Source organism: Eublepharis macularius, chromosome 1 (genome assembly GCF_028583425.1).
Source record: "Eublepharis macularius isolate TG4126 chromosome 1, MPM_Emac_v1.0, whole genome shotgun sequence".
Lineage (NCBI taxonomy): Eukaryota > Metazoa > Chordata > Lepidosauria > Squamata > Eublepharidae > Eublepharis > Eublepharis macularius.
In genome coordinates, this window is record NC_072790.1 from 75,478,868 (window position 1) to 75,493,595 (window position 14,728).

General features: G+C 41.7%; 1 protein-coding gene across 1 annotated transcript in view; it reads right to left on the reverse strand.

Annotated features, from left to right (window-relative positions):
* IMPG1 (interphotoreceptor matrix proteoglycan 1) overlaps nucleotides 1-14,728 on the reverse strand; it is a 121,057-nt gene that overhangs the window by 11,734 nt on the left and 94,595 nt on the right. Inside the window, 1 exon segment of the mRNA XM_054987835.1 lies at nucleotides 844-1,388. Within this exon segment, the coding sequence (XP_054843810.1) occupies nucleotides 844-1,388 (545 nt within the window).

Genomic DNA, 14,728 nt, shown 5'->3' on the forward strand with positions numbered 1-14,728 from the left:
TTCTTTCCTCTGCTGGGCCAGTTGAGAGCTAAATGTCATCTTCTGTTAAGGGAGGAAGGTGGCAGTAGATGTCTGTGCAGCTCTGTCACACTGAATTTTTGTACGTCCTACAGATCAGAATGGTCTTTTTGGTTGCAGGCCTATTATGACCATGATACATACATTAAATTGGCATTTTTTAAAAAAAAAAATCAACATGTAGTACAGGCTTAACAACCCGAAGTTAACATTTGCAGAAGGATCTTTGTTCAGACTGCCTGTGCGACATCCATATAATGCCAGCACTGTGTGATGTCTTGTGACACTGTGCTGATGCAGCAGCCAGTCTGTGTCATTCAAGCCTAAAAATGTACTTGCTGATGTACCAAGTCTCAGATTCAAATTGCAACGTTCCCACCTACCCTCAACCACCACTAAAGATTTTATGTATTGCTTACTTTGTGTATTCTCCATATATATTATGTATTACCACCTACCTATATTATATATGTGTTAGAAGTTTCCACAACAGAAGACTCAGCTATACTCTTTTTTGCTTATGATATTTTGTCTGCCATTGCTTTTCCAGCTAATTTGGCTAAGGCTGCAGTCCCATGTGCATCTCCTTAGCAGTTAGCCCTTCTGAATACTGTGGAACTTACAAGAAAATAGATCTCATGCATAGGATTGCATCACGTAATAAGCAAAAAGTGCCAGCCTCCCTCCTAAAGTGCTTTATGAAATCAGACTCTGTTTTTAGTTTGAACAGCAATAACAACAAGAAATTAGTTACCAAGTGATAAAAGCTTCTTCTTAAACATCTGCCGGTGAATACTGATGCATAAAGAAGTAACAGTCACCTACCATCTGCATGAACTGCTGTTCAAGAGCTTTGTATTCTGCCGAACTTCGATTGAAGAGGTCATCAGAAAAATGCATGTTGGTTACCCTCAAGCTAAAGAACACCACTAACTCCTTGCCTTTGGCTTCAGCTGTCACAGCGCTTGTAGTTACATACTCCTGTGGAGGAACTGGAGTTGTTTCTGCCGGTGGGGTTGCTGGCAATACATAATAGCCACTGCCGTCCTCCATTTCCCCAGTCGTTCCCGGGCTCATCATGTCAATGATGCCTGAGTCAGTGGCAATACCCTGCACCCCCCATTCAAACCCAGTTGGGACTGCAGTTGCTTCCCACAAAGAAGTTGTTGCTTCAAAAGACTCATCAATAACAATTGAGGGGCCACCATCAGTTGCCTCTGGAAATAACATGATCTGTTCTGTGGGCACCAAAATATCATCTTCAGGAAGAGAAGTAGGAAGACTAAGAGAATCAATGAAATATGGCATAGTACTCAAAGTGGCTGAGATGTCATCTCCTGAAGATTCCAGTTCTACTGTAATCTTTATATCTGAAAAAGAAACAAAGTTAATGCTGAACAATAACACACACATGCACACATAACAAGCCTTGTTCATATATCCAGAAAGATTTGGAGTCTTCCCTCAACCTTCCAGATAAAGAGCATTAATCTGCTTTACACCAAACTAGCTATTTTGAGAGGCATCACACACAAAGCTATTGATCATCTCTCCCCTCCCGCCAACACACACATCACAAAACCCAGGCTCCAAAGGACCAGTAAGTAGAAATTTTCTTAAAATATACCCATTGAAAGGATGCAAAATTTGGTAAGGGGATGCTAATAATGACTGCTAATGAGAATGAAAAAATACTATGTAGAAGATTTGCTATTGGGAAATGCAGAGGAGGAACCATTTCAGCACCACTTGCTAATAATTGGGATTTATATAATTTTGTCTAGTCTTTAGCCATTATGATAGCCGCTGTCTGGTTATACTAACAGTGATATTAACTCTGCATGATTACTTTGGCAATTTGGGTATTATCTTGGCCCACTGGTCTCCTTGTAACATTATCACTTTTTTGTCTAAATGAGCAAACAGATTAAGGTATTATGTGCCAAAAGATGAGTCCCTAATTCTCATGAGTCTGAAACTCCCCAATCTGCAAATATATATTAAAAAAGGAAATTAAATAGAAGGGAATTAGGAGCACACCATAAAGGAAAAGGAGTGGTGATCATTATTATAAAAGTAATCCACTTTCTGAGTGACATTATTGAATCCTACAAGTTAGAATCACAAGTTTATTGCTCAGAATGTTCATTTAATTACAATTACCCTCTAATAAGCAATCAAGTTTGATGAACAGCGCCACCTTATATAGGTGTGCAATTAGTGGAAATTGGATTACAGCGATTTTCCTTTGAACCCAATATTGCAAAGTTAAAACTGAATTTCTCTATTTACTTTTTTTATTTTATAAATCCACGAACTTACTTTTTAATTTTTTAAATCCACCAAGTCAATATTGGTTGAATAATTTGCCAATATTTTGTGTTGAAATTTGCAAGCTTCAAGGTCAGATTTTCTGTTTTTGTTAGATAACTGTGTTGTATCTAAAGTACTGCCAACAGAGTTCTGCTCATGGAAGTCTAAACCACTGTACCCCAGGAAACAGGAACCTGCCCATTCTCTTCCAGTATAAGGCTGGGTGTAGCAGTCTGCAGTGGAAAGGGGAATAGGCAAAGTTACATCCACTTCCACTCAGCTGGCTGCATAGGTTTGCTCAGTTGTATATATGGGCCGTTTCCACACTACTCACCTTCAACCGGAACAGGGCACAACGTTGAGAAAAAACCATGGAAGATATCATCTTCTCGCATAAGTTTTGCGTGACATCACGCAAAACTCGCACAAGAAGATGCTATCTTCTGCAGTTTTTTCGCAACGTTGCGCCCCGTTCCGGATGAAGGTGAGTAGTGTGGAAATGGCCATGGTTGAGAGCTTGCTGTCTAATTTCTATGAATGGGTTTGGCTTGAGGGGATTGAAACCAGGCCCTATAACGGAAGAACAGGAATGTTCCTTAGCAACTGTGGATGTTTCCTACATGGGGAATAATTGCTGTCTAATGTCTCTGTTGAAACAGCTGTCTGAGCTTGGTGGATGTCTATCTGAAGAAATGGCAGGTTTTGAGTCTCATGGAGATGGAAACCGACACTACTATAAGTTAGCTTTTGCATCTTGGGCAGGCAGGCAGGGGTGCTGATCTGGGACAGCTGTTCTGCTTTTCTTTAGAGGTGCCTCTCTGATTCCAATTGGGCTCTACTTATGTATTTGTAAATTTACCAAACATTACAAAAAACACCGTAAGTCTCCATTTCTCTGTCCTCCAAAGGGAATCAACCCAGGTAAGCACAGCCCCTCAAACTTTTGCCACTCAGAGAAACGGGATGTGCATAACTGGTGATGGATTGCCAACTTCCAGGTGGGGCCTGGAGATCTCCCGGAATTACAACTAATCTCAAAGTACACAGTCAGTTCACCTGGAGAAAAATTGCTGCTTTGGAAGGTGGACTGTTTGGTATTTTTTGCAGCTCAGGTCCCTCCACTTTCAGGCTCCAGCCCCAAATCTCCAAAAACTTTTCAACCTTGGGCTGTCAACGGAGCTCTAATCTGGTGCTAAAAGTGGGATTGTGTTCCATTGGAAAGAAACTCTGACCTGGAGTAAGCTAATGCCAGAAGCGGCAGCAACACTGCTAGAGCAAATGAACTTGCTAGCAGAACCACCACCAGGCTTCCTAACACATGGAAGCAAAGCACCCAAGGGAGCAAGGGAGCAAACTTCTGGGGTCCAGCTTGCCCTCTGGCCTTGGGGAGCTGCCGAGATGCTACGGGTATCCAGTTTTAAATTCTGCAAGCCTTTTAATGAGGGGGAGAGAAGGGGCAAGTGTGATTGCAGGCCAGTCACACACACTTTATTGTACAAAGCTGTTGAAAAGATTAAAAAAGGAAGGAAAGTGAAACATGTACACTGTCCAGAGCTGCTTGGAGGAAGAATAGGATAAAAATGCGATTAATTGAACGGGCAAAGACGTCTAATGGATATAGAAATGGGCACATGGTGGAATAACGTCATGGGGGGCACATGGTGGCAGTGAAATGAGAATCTTGTTGTTCAGCTGCTACAGGGGTAGGCTTGCAAAGTTTCTGCTGGGGATAGGAGCTCTCCCACATCCAGTGGGTGTTTTCTGCAGCCACTCAGCTGGGCAGCGTGGGAAAAAAGGAGAGAAGGGGAGGGGTGGTTGTAAGTCTACTAGAAGTAATATCAGGGTGTCACTGGTGATGCTGTAGCATTCAGCCAGTAAGTCTTCTGCCAGTTGCCAGCAGCAACCTCTTACGGGGGTAGGAATCGTGGCTGGCACAGAAATCCATCTGCAGAGCACCCTGTTGGGGGTGGGGGCTGAAGGAATCCAAGAAGAGGATGAGCATTTGATGGATCTGGGCTGCAGAACTGTAAGTCAGTAGCTGAAATGCAAGAGCCTTTCTCAATGCTGGCGTTGATAACAATGATAGGACTGAAAAGCCAGCTCAACAGCCCCTGGGATAGGGGAAAGTGTGGGGAAAGGAATCTGCAAGACTTGAAGCTGGAGAAAATGGTAGCCCAGGCTGAAAGGAGTGCTTTGGATGGGTACTGACTAAAACCCACAGCCAAGAAACCTCTTATAGAAATAAGTGTTTTTGCAAAAGATTTTTGTTTTGTTCTGTTCTGCATTTTTGTATTTGGGTTGGAAAGAAGAACTCTGTTTGGCTGAAATATGCTACAGCAGCACAAAGTAACTGAAAAGGCTGCGGGAAGGGTACAGAAAGCAAATGTCAATGAGGTTAAGTGCCTCAGGTGAAGTTACATATGTATCTTTCTGAATGCAGCTCTGATGTACCAAGAGGAATTCATTGGGCTTCTCTTTGGATCATTTTTTTTAAAAAATTATTTCTTGGAGCTTTACTAAGTGTGAAGACTGGTCAAAGAAAGCCAGGTTCTAAAAATTCTTGCTGAGTTAGAAAGAAGCTGGAATATTGGAGCAATTATCTTCATGCATCTAAGGATTTGCCTGGGGGTAGGACAATGGCTTTGAGTCAAACATTGAGTATTGCCTCTTTGTGCTGTTAATTGGGGAGAGGTTGAATGGAGCTAGCAAATAGACTAGTTCTTAGTTAAAGGGAAAAACATATATAGAAAATGTATATAGAGAAACATCATGGTAACATGAATCATTTAGAACAGAGAAAGTGTGTTATAATAGTTCAGAGATTAGTATTCGTTTTCTGGAAATGAGGTTATGTCTTATAAATGTGAATGGATTTGGAGTTAGGTTATAGGAACAAAAGAATATTAGTGCTCCTTAGCTACTATGCATATTTCCTCAACAAGGGATAATTATTGCAAGATGGTCCATGGACAGCTCCATCCCAGCTTGGAGCAGATCAAGACGGGTGGCCATGTTAGTTTGTCTGTAGCAGCAGAAAAGAGCAAGAGCCAAGTAGCACCCATAAGACTAACAAAATTTGTGGTAGGGTATGAGCTTTCATGAATCACAGCTCACTTCTTCAGTTATCTGAAGAAGTAAGCTTGAAGCAGTTTACCAGCCAGTGGGGGAAAACAGCTAGAGTGTGAAAAAGCAGCGGCTTTCTAGTAGAGATATCTTGCCAGAGACATAGGGAATGTGTACCAATACATTTTGGGAACAGAACTGTGATTTGCTGCTACAGTCCCAGTAGATCATGTGAAATCTATAATTTAGGGTTGAATCCAAAGGTAATTCTTCATCATTGTAAATCATTTCCACCAGCTGAAGAGTGAGGGTGATTTTTGCTCCTCTTTGTGGATCCCACCTGAAATGTTCCAGAGGAGCAAAAGATCTTAAAGATAAGCACAGGAGGCAAAGTGGGAAAGAGGAAGCAGACAAAATCCCTTGTTCCTTTCTGCGGGTAGAAAATGACCTTTGGATTCATTTATTTAAAACATTTCCATCCCGCTTTATCTCACTGGAGACAAGGTGGTGATTTCTTTCTTAGCAGTTTCTTTCAATGCAGTTGTTCTGCATTGCCATAAAAAAAGATCTTTGTAAGTTGTTATTAATTTGTCTGTCCTGCATAATCACATTCTGAGCTGTTATAGCATAGTGGTTAAGTGGCTGGATTGCAAATCAGTACTCTGCTGGTTCACATCCTGTTACTGCCATAGGTAGGCTTGGGTAAGCCACTCCTCTCAGCCCCAGCCACCCAGCTGTATTGTGGGGATAATAACAACATTGACTTTGTTCACTGCTCTGAGTGGGGCACTAATCTGTCTAGAAGAATTGTATATAAGTGCAGTTGCTTTGTTGCTGTTCTGACTGCAATCATTTTAGATTACAGATGGAGGGTTCCTTGACCCTAAATAAGCTGCACTTCCTACAGTCACAATCTATACTACTCTGAAGGACAAATAATAGTACATATAATACATCACATACATCACCTTTCATAGTGGTTACATCAATGCTATAAGGAAAATTGGTATATTACACGTCAGAAGACAGTGGTTTGCCTAAGGCCACCTAATTAGTTTGTGGCAGAAGCAAGATTTAAATTAGGTGTTTCCTATTTGTAGTTTGGTTTCTAAGGCACTATGCTATATCATGCTATACAGGTGCAGGTACATAAACTGGCATAGTAACTGCTGCTAGAAGCAAAAGAACATCTCTATCATATCTTCCTAATCTTCTCTCTCATCCTCTGCTCTGGATGCAGAGAAGAACAGAGGTGAGCAGGTCATCTCATGCCAGTTTGGTGTAGTGGTTAAGAGTGCGGGACTCTAATCTGGAGAGCCGGGTTTGATTCCCAACTCCTCCACTTGAAGCCAGCTGGGTGACCTTGGGCTAGTCACAGTTCTCTGGAGCTCTCTCAGCCCCACGCACCTCACAGGGTGCTTTGTCGTGGGGATAATAATGGCATACTTTGTAAACCGCTCTGAGTGGGCATTAAGTTGTCCTGAAGGGCGGTATATAAATCAAATGTTGTTGTTATTGTTGTTGTCATTGTTGTTGTTATTATTATGCTAAGGAGAATACTGTAAGAAGTCAGGGATTGGATTCAACCATCCCTGTCATTCAATCTCACCCAATTCCCCTCCTGACTATAGCCTCTAGCCCACATGTCTTTTGTAAATGCAGTTCCCTTGATCTCCACATAGCCTTTTTTGGTGGTCAAAGGGACCCCTCCTTTCTGAACACCAGCAGAAATGCTGGTTGGTTCCCACCCAAGGGTTTCAAAAGATATACCTGGTACTACTGTAAGTTGCTACTACTACATACTCATTACTACTGATTCTAGTTAGGAGTTTCTGCTACATATGATATGAAAATAACATACTGTCAACAAGAGAGGTTATAAATGCTTTATAAAGTGTACAGATGAGCTGCAGAAAAATACCTTCCTGTTGGAAAGAAAGTTTTCTTTAATCAAAAGCCGATGTTCCAATTGCTTAGTACAAAAATGGTTTCTGTTAGTAAGGTCCAGCTCCTGAGCAAGTTATGGTATATGATGTGTGAATATGATTGCTCGTTTGATTTTAAATTGACAGTGAAATCCTATGGATCCTTAGGATTTCACTATGAATCTTCTGTGAATGAGTATCATTATAATTTTGCCTTTCAGGTTCTTTTAAAAGTCAGCAATCAGCTCTACAGTCATAGCAATTAAAATATGCAGCTGTTTCACCACTTCTTCAACTCTGTATTGGATTCTTGCTAGTTCTAAATCTTTGCAAATTTGCATTTATATATCCTATTACACTGTTTATTGAAATGTTTTTGAAATTGACTGTACTGATTCACACTGTGTAATCTGCCTTGAGTCTCAGTGAAAAAGGTAGACTATAAATAAATAATAAATAAATAAAAATCTGAGAATTAACAACATTATCTATAGTTCTAGAGCAGTGGGTAGACTAACTGGCCTTTCTACAATACACTCGTCTAGGGATTGTTAAACAAGCACTTTCCTGAATGTGAACTTTGGGTACATTTGGTAATTGAAATATTGATACTCTATGAAACACTGTGTTCCCTACATAAAGCACGTTTACTTTTATAAATGAAGATGGTGATTCCTTACTGGAAAATTATAATTTCCTCAAAGAGGAACACAGCTTCTGGGGCTTAGCAATCTCTTGCTTGCTGAACATGTATGTCCCCCTTCAAATGACTGACCATATCACCAATTTGGGCTAGTTGAGTAGTATATAAAACTACCTCTAATCAGATGACTGGTAGTACCCTACTCATCTGATGGTGGTGAGTGTGCTGGACGAGACTGGTTCATTCTAACAACATCTGCTATGTGAACATATAGCCTGATTGATAGTTATTGAGAATCTGCCAGTTTAAATTTATATCTGTTAGAAAAAGTTAAATAAATACTTTCCAGAATATGAAATTTGGATCAATTTGGTACTCCTATAATGTAAAAGGGAGGGAACGTGGCATGGTATAGCCTGATCTCCTCAGATCTTGGAAGCTAAGCAGGGTCGGTACTTGAATGAGAGACCACCAAGAAAGACTTGAGTTTCCTCTGCAGAGGAAGGCAACGGCAAACCACCTCTGCTTCTCACTTGCCTTGAAAACTCTTTGCTGTGATTGCCGTAAGTCATTTGAGACTTGATGGTACATAAATATGAATAATATAAATGTTGATGCTCTATGAAAGTCTGTATTCTCTATGCAGTGGGTTCTAGTTCCTTAAATATTGATAAACAAATATTGAAGAATTGGCAATTTAGAATAGAACTTCATGCAAGTATCCTCCTGCTTCCTTACCCTCCCCACTTGATTTAACCTCAAAGTTATTTCCATAAACTCACTGCACCTGTTCTCATAATCTTCCTGACATGGTAATTCTCAACATAACAATTCTCCAAAGGACTTGTTTCTTGTGATCTTTATTCAGAAACCATTTATCTTCAATTTGCATTCTGCCATACAGTTTTCTGCACTGGTTTTAAAATACTAATTCAAAATTTCATTTTCTGTTTCATGAAGAAATTTGTGAACTTTTAAATATTCATCTGTAGTTTTTTCCCCTCAAGATTGTTGATACCCCCACTCCATCCCCAAAACCTATGCAACAAGCTCTTTAAATATTTTTATCTGGAGCTCCAGCAATCTCCTTTTGCACCACATCTTTTCAAGTGCTGCTACTAAGACTTGATTTTCCTCTCACTGGCTGTTCGTACTGCATCAGTGCCTTTCATGATAAGCTCCTTCTCGGAAAACCATATCAAAACCTTAATGTGTACGTGAGAAGGGATTTATTCCTTTTCCTCTAAATGAAGTTTGTTTTTAAAGCTTCTGTATTCTGAACTGGTGTAATTCTGCAAGCACCATAAAAACCTCACGCATCTTAAAGTTCAAGTAACATCTCATGAAGGCAGTGGGTGATGCTGAGAAGACTGCATACATAGAGCAAGGGGATCACAGGCCTGTGCTTAGGCATATCAGTCTACCCAACAGTAAACCTTGCTGGACTTAATATTTTTTTAAAAAGAGGAAAGAATGGATGGAAGATGGAAAGGAGGAGAGATGGAGCAGCTGAGGTAATTGCAATGAGGTAATTCTCTCTCTCTCTCTCTCTCTCTCTCTCTCTCACACACACACACACACACAGAGAGAGAGAGAGAGAGCGAGTGCCTTGGCCTGTTATGTTCCCTCCTCCCAGCTCCCAGAGGAAAACCCGAGCCAAGTGGCTTTTGGAAAGAGAAAGATTCCCCAGTAGAGAATCTCATCAAGTGGCTATTATTTGTAAAACTACCCCTCCCAGGGAGCCTTGTGAGACCCGACATGTGAAAAACATGTGTAGGGTGTTGCATGTAGTTTGGCTCCTAATCCCTGCCTCTGAATAGTTTAGGAGGACAACTAAGTCCTTTGCCAGAGTGTCCTGAAGAAAAGCTGCCGTGAGTGGGAGATACATTAGTGTCAGGCCCTACCTGTCCTATGCTCATGCCACATCGGTCAAAAATGCCTGGTGAGCTTCATGGCAAAATGAATAATTGAAGCCTTATAACTTTTCCCCAGGTAAGTGTATTTAGAATTGCAGTCTTAGCAGCCACCATACTACCAACAACCCTTATGTGGACATACATACCAACCTGAATATGTGACTCTATTTTGATTACACACAGTAAATTCTGAATCAACCACTTGTTGATTTCCACACAGAAATAATCTTGTATGATTTCTCTGTTGCTGTTCCAGCTGCTGACACAACACAGTGGCAACAGGACTTCCACATGGCAGGTTTCCCTGTGGTTTCCCTGCTCCTGTCCCCCAGCAGCAGCCAAACTTTCCACCCACAGACTACTTTTTAAAAGTTTCTTTTTAAATCAACAAATATTGTTTGTTATATGATATTTAATAGTTGATTTAAAAAAAAACATAAAAGCCTCCCCCCTAACCTGGTGGCCAGAGGAGGAAATGGTCACTGCAAGGACAGGGGTAGGGAAAATGGCTTCCTTGTGAGTGAGATCCAAACTTTCCCATTGATATGGAAGCCATCCAGGCTTTACTGCCATCTTTCCCAAAACTTTGAAGCAAAACAGGTTTCTGAAATAACAGAGAAAAGATGCTGTGAGGAAGTAGGTAAAAACTCTGCTTACTAGCAGCAATGAACCACAGGTAAACAACCCATGTGGAAATGTCTGTTATTACTGTACTAAAACTGAAAATAAGAAATAGATTTTAAAATATAAAAAACTTGGCGAGGTGATCCTAAGAGCTATTGTACAAGTGGATATGGGATGCCAATAGAGAGATCTGTTAGAGCACTATGTGGAAACATTAGGCCAAGCCACCATACGAAAGTGCACAGATGTACAGGGCCATCTAATTTTGCTCATCAAGCACATAAGCCATTGTAAGTCATTGATTATTCTTTCCCGTGGCTTAATTAACTCAGGGCTACAAGCTATCACAGATATCTAAGATGCTAGAATTCTCCTTTGCCTATAGTTTGGGAATGTCTAATAATCACAAGTTTTTGTTTCAAGGGCTATTGTTTTCAGTATTTTGTGCAGTTCCTTTCAAGAAAATAAATGAAAGGACAAGAGGTGAACCACTCACATTGAATGGGAGCTGTGTGCACTGACATGACATGGTTTACTTTTAGCCAAAAGCTGTGGAGGAGCAACTTCCGATAAAAGCCCACTGATCTCTGCGCATTTTAGTCTGCTGTTGTCATCTAGCAGTAAGTGGCTAATGTACTCCTGCCACAATGATATTAGTAGGTATAGGACTCATCTGTAAAGATGTAAACACCCAGAAAAATTATGTAAGTTGGAAATATGGGGATTTGTGAAATATATTTTAAAAGCTGGGCTTTAAAATCAAAGCCATTTCACACTGCTGCAACTATCTTAGATCTAAGGTTAAAAAGTAGTAATGATCATAGCATTGCTATTGCATTTAACTGGATTACTAAGCAAGCACTACTCTTAGGATATGATGCTTGAAAAAGCCCTTTAAAATTCTGCACAATATCTTCAGGTAACAGAACAGCAGTCTGCCAAGCATATTGCTCCTAAGACATGGAGGCAAGTCAGTAACACAATGCAGCTTATGATCAGTCCATTCCATTCAAATTTGCATAGAAATATGATTTACAGATTTGTAAAGGAAAGGGCAATGGAGCCATATAGATAAATTCAACTATATAGATTGACAAAAAATCTGGTACTTAGATGTAACCATGGAAGGCACCCAGCAAACTAAGGAATGGGCCAGGTAGGGTCAGGGCTAGAGTCAAACAATAAAATAATGGACTTGAAAGGAAACACTGAGTTCACCTAAGGTACACAGTTCAGAGTTGATATGTCACCAGTCAATTACAGTTATGTATTATCTGAACCAAGAATGCCACTCTGTATGTCAATTGCTAGCAAGGGCCTGCTTACTGCCTAGTCTGCAGCAGACAGGGAAGACCTGGTAGCATCTCCAACTGGCCACCTGGTACAAGTGCAGGTGCAGGCATCTCCAAACAACCTTTTCTCTCTTTTAGTTTAATATATTTCTGTGTTAATTCCCTTTTTTAAAAAAAGTATGAATGCAGGCTGACCTTGGTGGTCCAATACAAATGCCAAAGAGAAGTAGTAAATACGTTAAAACCTTTTAAAAATATTTGACCATTATTTGAGCATACTTGAGTGGCCAGGTGATCAGACCTTTTTCTGATCAGCCAAATGCCCCAAACAAGTATAGTCAATCCAGGGGCAATTCCGCACAGCCCCGCGTAGCGTAATACTCATGCAACATGGGCGTCTTCCTGGTGCGATTTCTGATGTCATCGTGTCTCGATGCTGCTCTCGAGGCACGGTGACGTCAGAAATCGCTCTGGGAAGATGCCTTGTTGTGTGAGTATAGCACTATGCTGGGACATGCAGAATTGCCACAGGGGCATGCCACATATCTGTACTTGATGCCCACACAGATCACCTTTCCACAACTGGAGGATCAAAAAACATGGCAGAGAAACCAAGTCTTTCTCCTGCTGTTGCCTCCTAGCATTGTGTTTTAGAGGTTTACTGCCACTGAATATGTAGATAAACCAGCTTAGCCACAGACTACACAACCTCACAAGATGCATATGAACAAGCAGTATCTAGAACCTTCTCCTCTTCATACCCATTTGCATGCACAAAGCCTCTCATGAACATCAGCCTTTCATTGCTTTCATACCCACAGACACACCATCCCTTGGAGACCTGAATGACACTGTCAGTGCTCCTCTATATTTGACTGGTCGGCTAGATCTGGTGATTGGAAGGAAGAGCAGGGTACAAACTAGCAGGCAAGGCCAACTGGAAGTTAAGCATAACTGGGGGCATCAAGCACTGTTAATGTTATGGCGGTAAAAATATTTGCAAAACAGTTGCTGTCCCACACTTTCAAACACTGCCCACTAGGGAATCAGATATTTTTCCAGTCGCACCAGGGACACTGCAAAGGCAATCTCGGCAGTAGCCTTCAGCACCAGCACAGATCAAAGGCAGGCAAAAGAGCCATGCCACTAAGTGTTCCCCCCTCCTAGAAAATGAGAGAGCAGCCCAGAGGCCCCTGTAATGTCTCAAGGATCTCCTACCACTTCTTCATGTGAGGGAAACCAAGACAGGACAACAGAGTGGAACACTTGATTGGGAGATGGGTTGAATATCATAGTGGGGCATTTGTCAATATGGGGAAGTGCCCTACTATGCCAGCTCTTGGAACCAGCCCTTTCCTGGGGCTACCAATGCATAGGAAAGCACATCCTGGCCTTGGCTACTGGTTGGAGTTCCAACAACCACTTGGATGTTATCTTCCCTCCTTCTCATGAAGAACATCAGCAAGGGAAGATCAACAGGGAACCGTTTGGATATAAATCTTTGCCGTCTTTCTGACATCATTTGATCTCTTTCCACCTCCTTACTCCTCCCTCTCCCTTCCTTGAATTCCTTGCCTTTTTGAGGCCTGTGTCTCTTGATTGATGCGAGTTACTTTGAGAAGAAACTCTTGCTTGAAAAATGAGTCATAAATATAATACATTAGTATTGAATCAATTTCTACTTTTTCTCCATTTCTCCCTACCACTAAGTGCCTCAGTCATGGCTCACATCTGGTTACTCTGAGCACTACAGAATAGTTGACTTCTAAGGCTGATGAACATCTTTTCTTAACCCGAACCATGTAAGTGTTGCTATTTATCATGGCCTTTCAAATTACACCCTCTCAGTGCAAATCAGTCCAGCAATTTCAGAATATTATCGTGAATCCTATAGACTTGGTCTAAACTGACAACCCTCAGAGGATCCAGAGACTGTGCCAAAAAGAACATGGATGTTTCTTAAAAACTAAAGAGATGTCCTAAATGGGCCTTAAATGTTAAGAAATTGCTCTGTCCAACCACCCAGCATGGCTTTCAGGCCACCCTTCTTCCAGCTGAAGGGGACAAATGTAGTTTGTGTGTGAGGAAACAAGGATTTAGATGTGGGGAGGGTCTTTGAAAACCTGGACCTTCTCATCCACCTGGTGCAATAATGCACTTGGCCTGTGCTCTTCTCCAAAAGACAGTGGCATGTTTATACTTATTGAGAATGGGAAAAGGACAACTGACATAGTGTGGATACTTTCTCCCCCAGTTTGGATGCCAAAGCAAAATCTCTGTGTGGAAGCAGACATCCTACCTGAGGATATTACCAGAGGACAGGAACCAAACTTTGGATGCTTGTTTTTCAGTACACATAACAATTTTAAATGAGAGAGGTTGCTGTCAGGGCTCGCAGTGGACGCTGCTGGGCAGGGCATCAGCTTGCCTGGCTCTGACTTCAGAGGGGTGTCAGGGATATTGCAGAACCCTGCTCTGTGGAAGGAGAGGAGGTATACATCACCCTGTCTCCCTCTCAGTCCACTCACTGGCCTGCTTGACCTGACCCAGCCAACCCTCTTACTTTCCATCTCCTTCTCCACTGTCAACCTTCCTCCTCACATCATCAAACTCTCTCGCTTTTCTCTGCTCTACTCCATCACTCCTACACAACCCACCACAAACACTCTCCTGAGTCAGCTCTTATAGGGTTTCCTTTAGCTGCCCCCACCCTTCCTTCCAAGCTCCTTCCCTCTCCTGATGCTGCCCAGCTGTGTCTGCTCTCAGGTGTTTCTTCCCTTTCACTAACTCCTCCTGCCTTCCTTGCCTCTCTAGCAGGGTGGGGCTGAATGTGAATGTGCCCCAGCTGAGGCTTCCTCCAGGTGTGCCTCCTTTTCTTCCTCCTCCCTTCTCCTTCAGTCTTTCCTGCAGGACTGGGCTGGCAAGGCCTTTCCA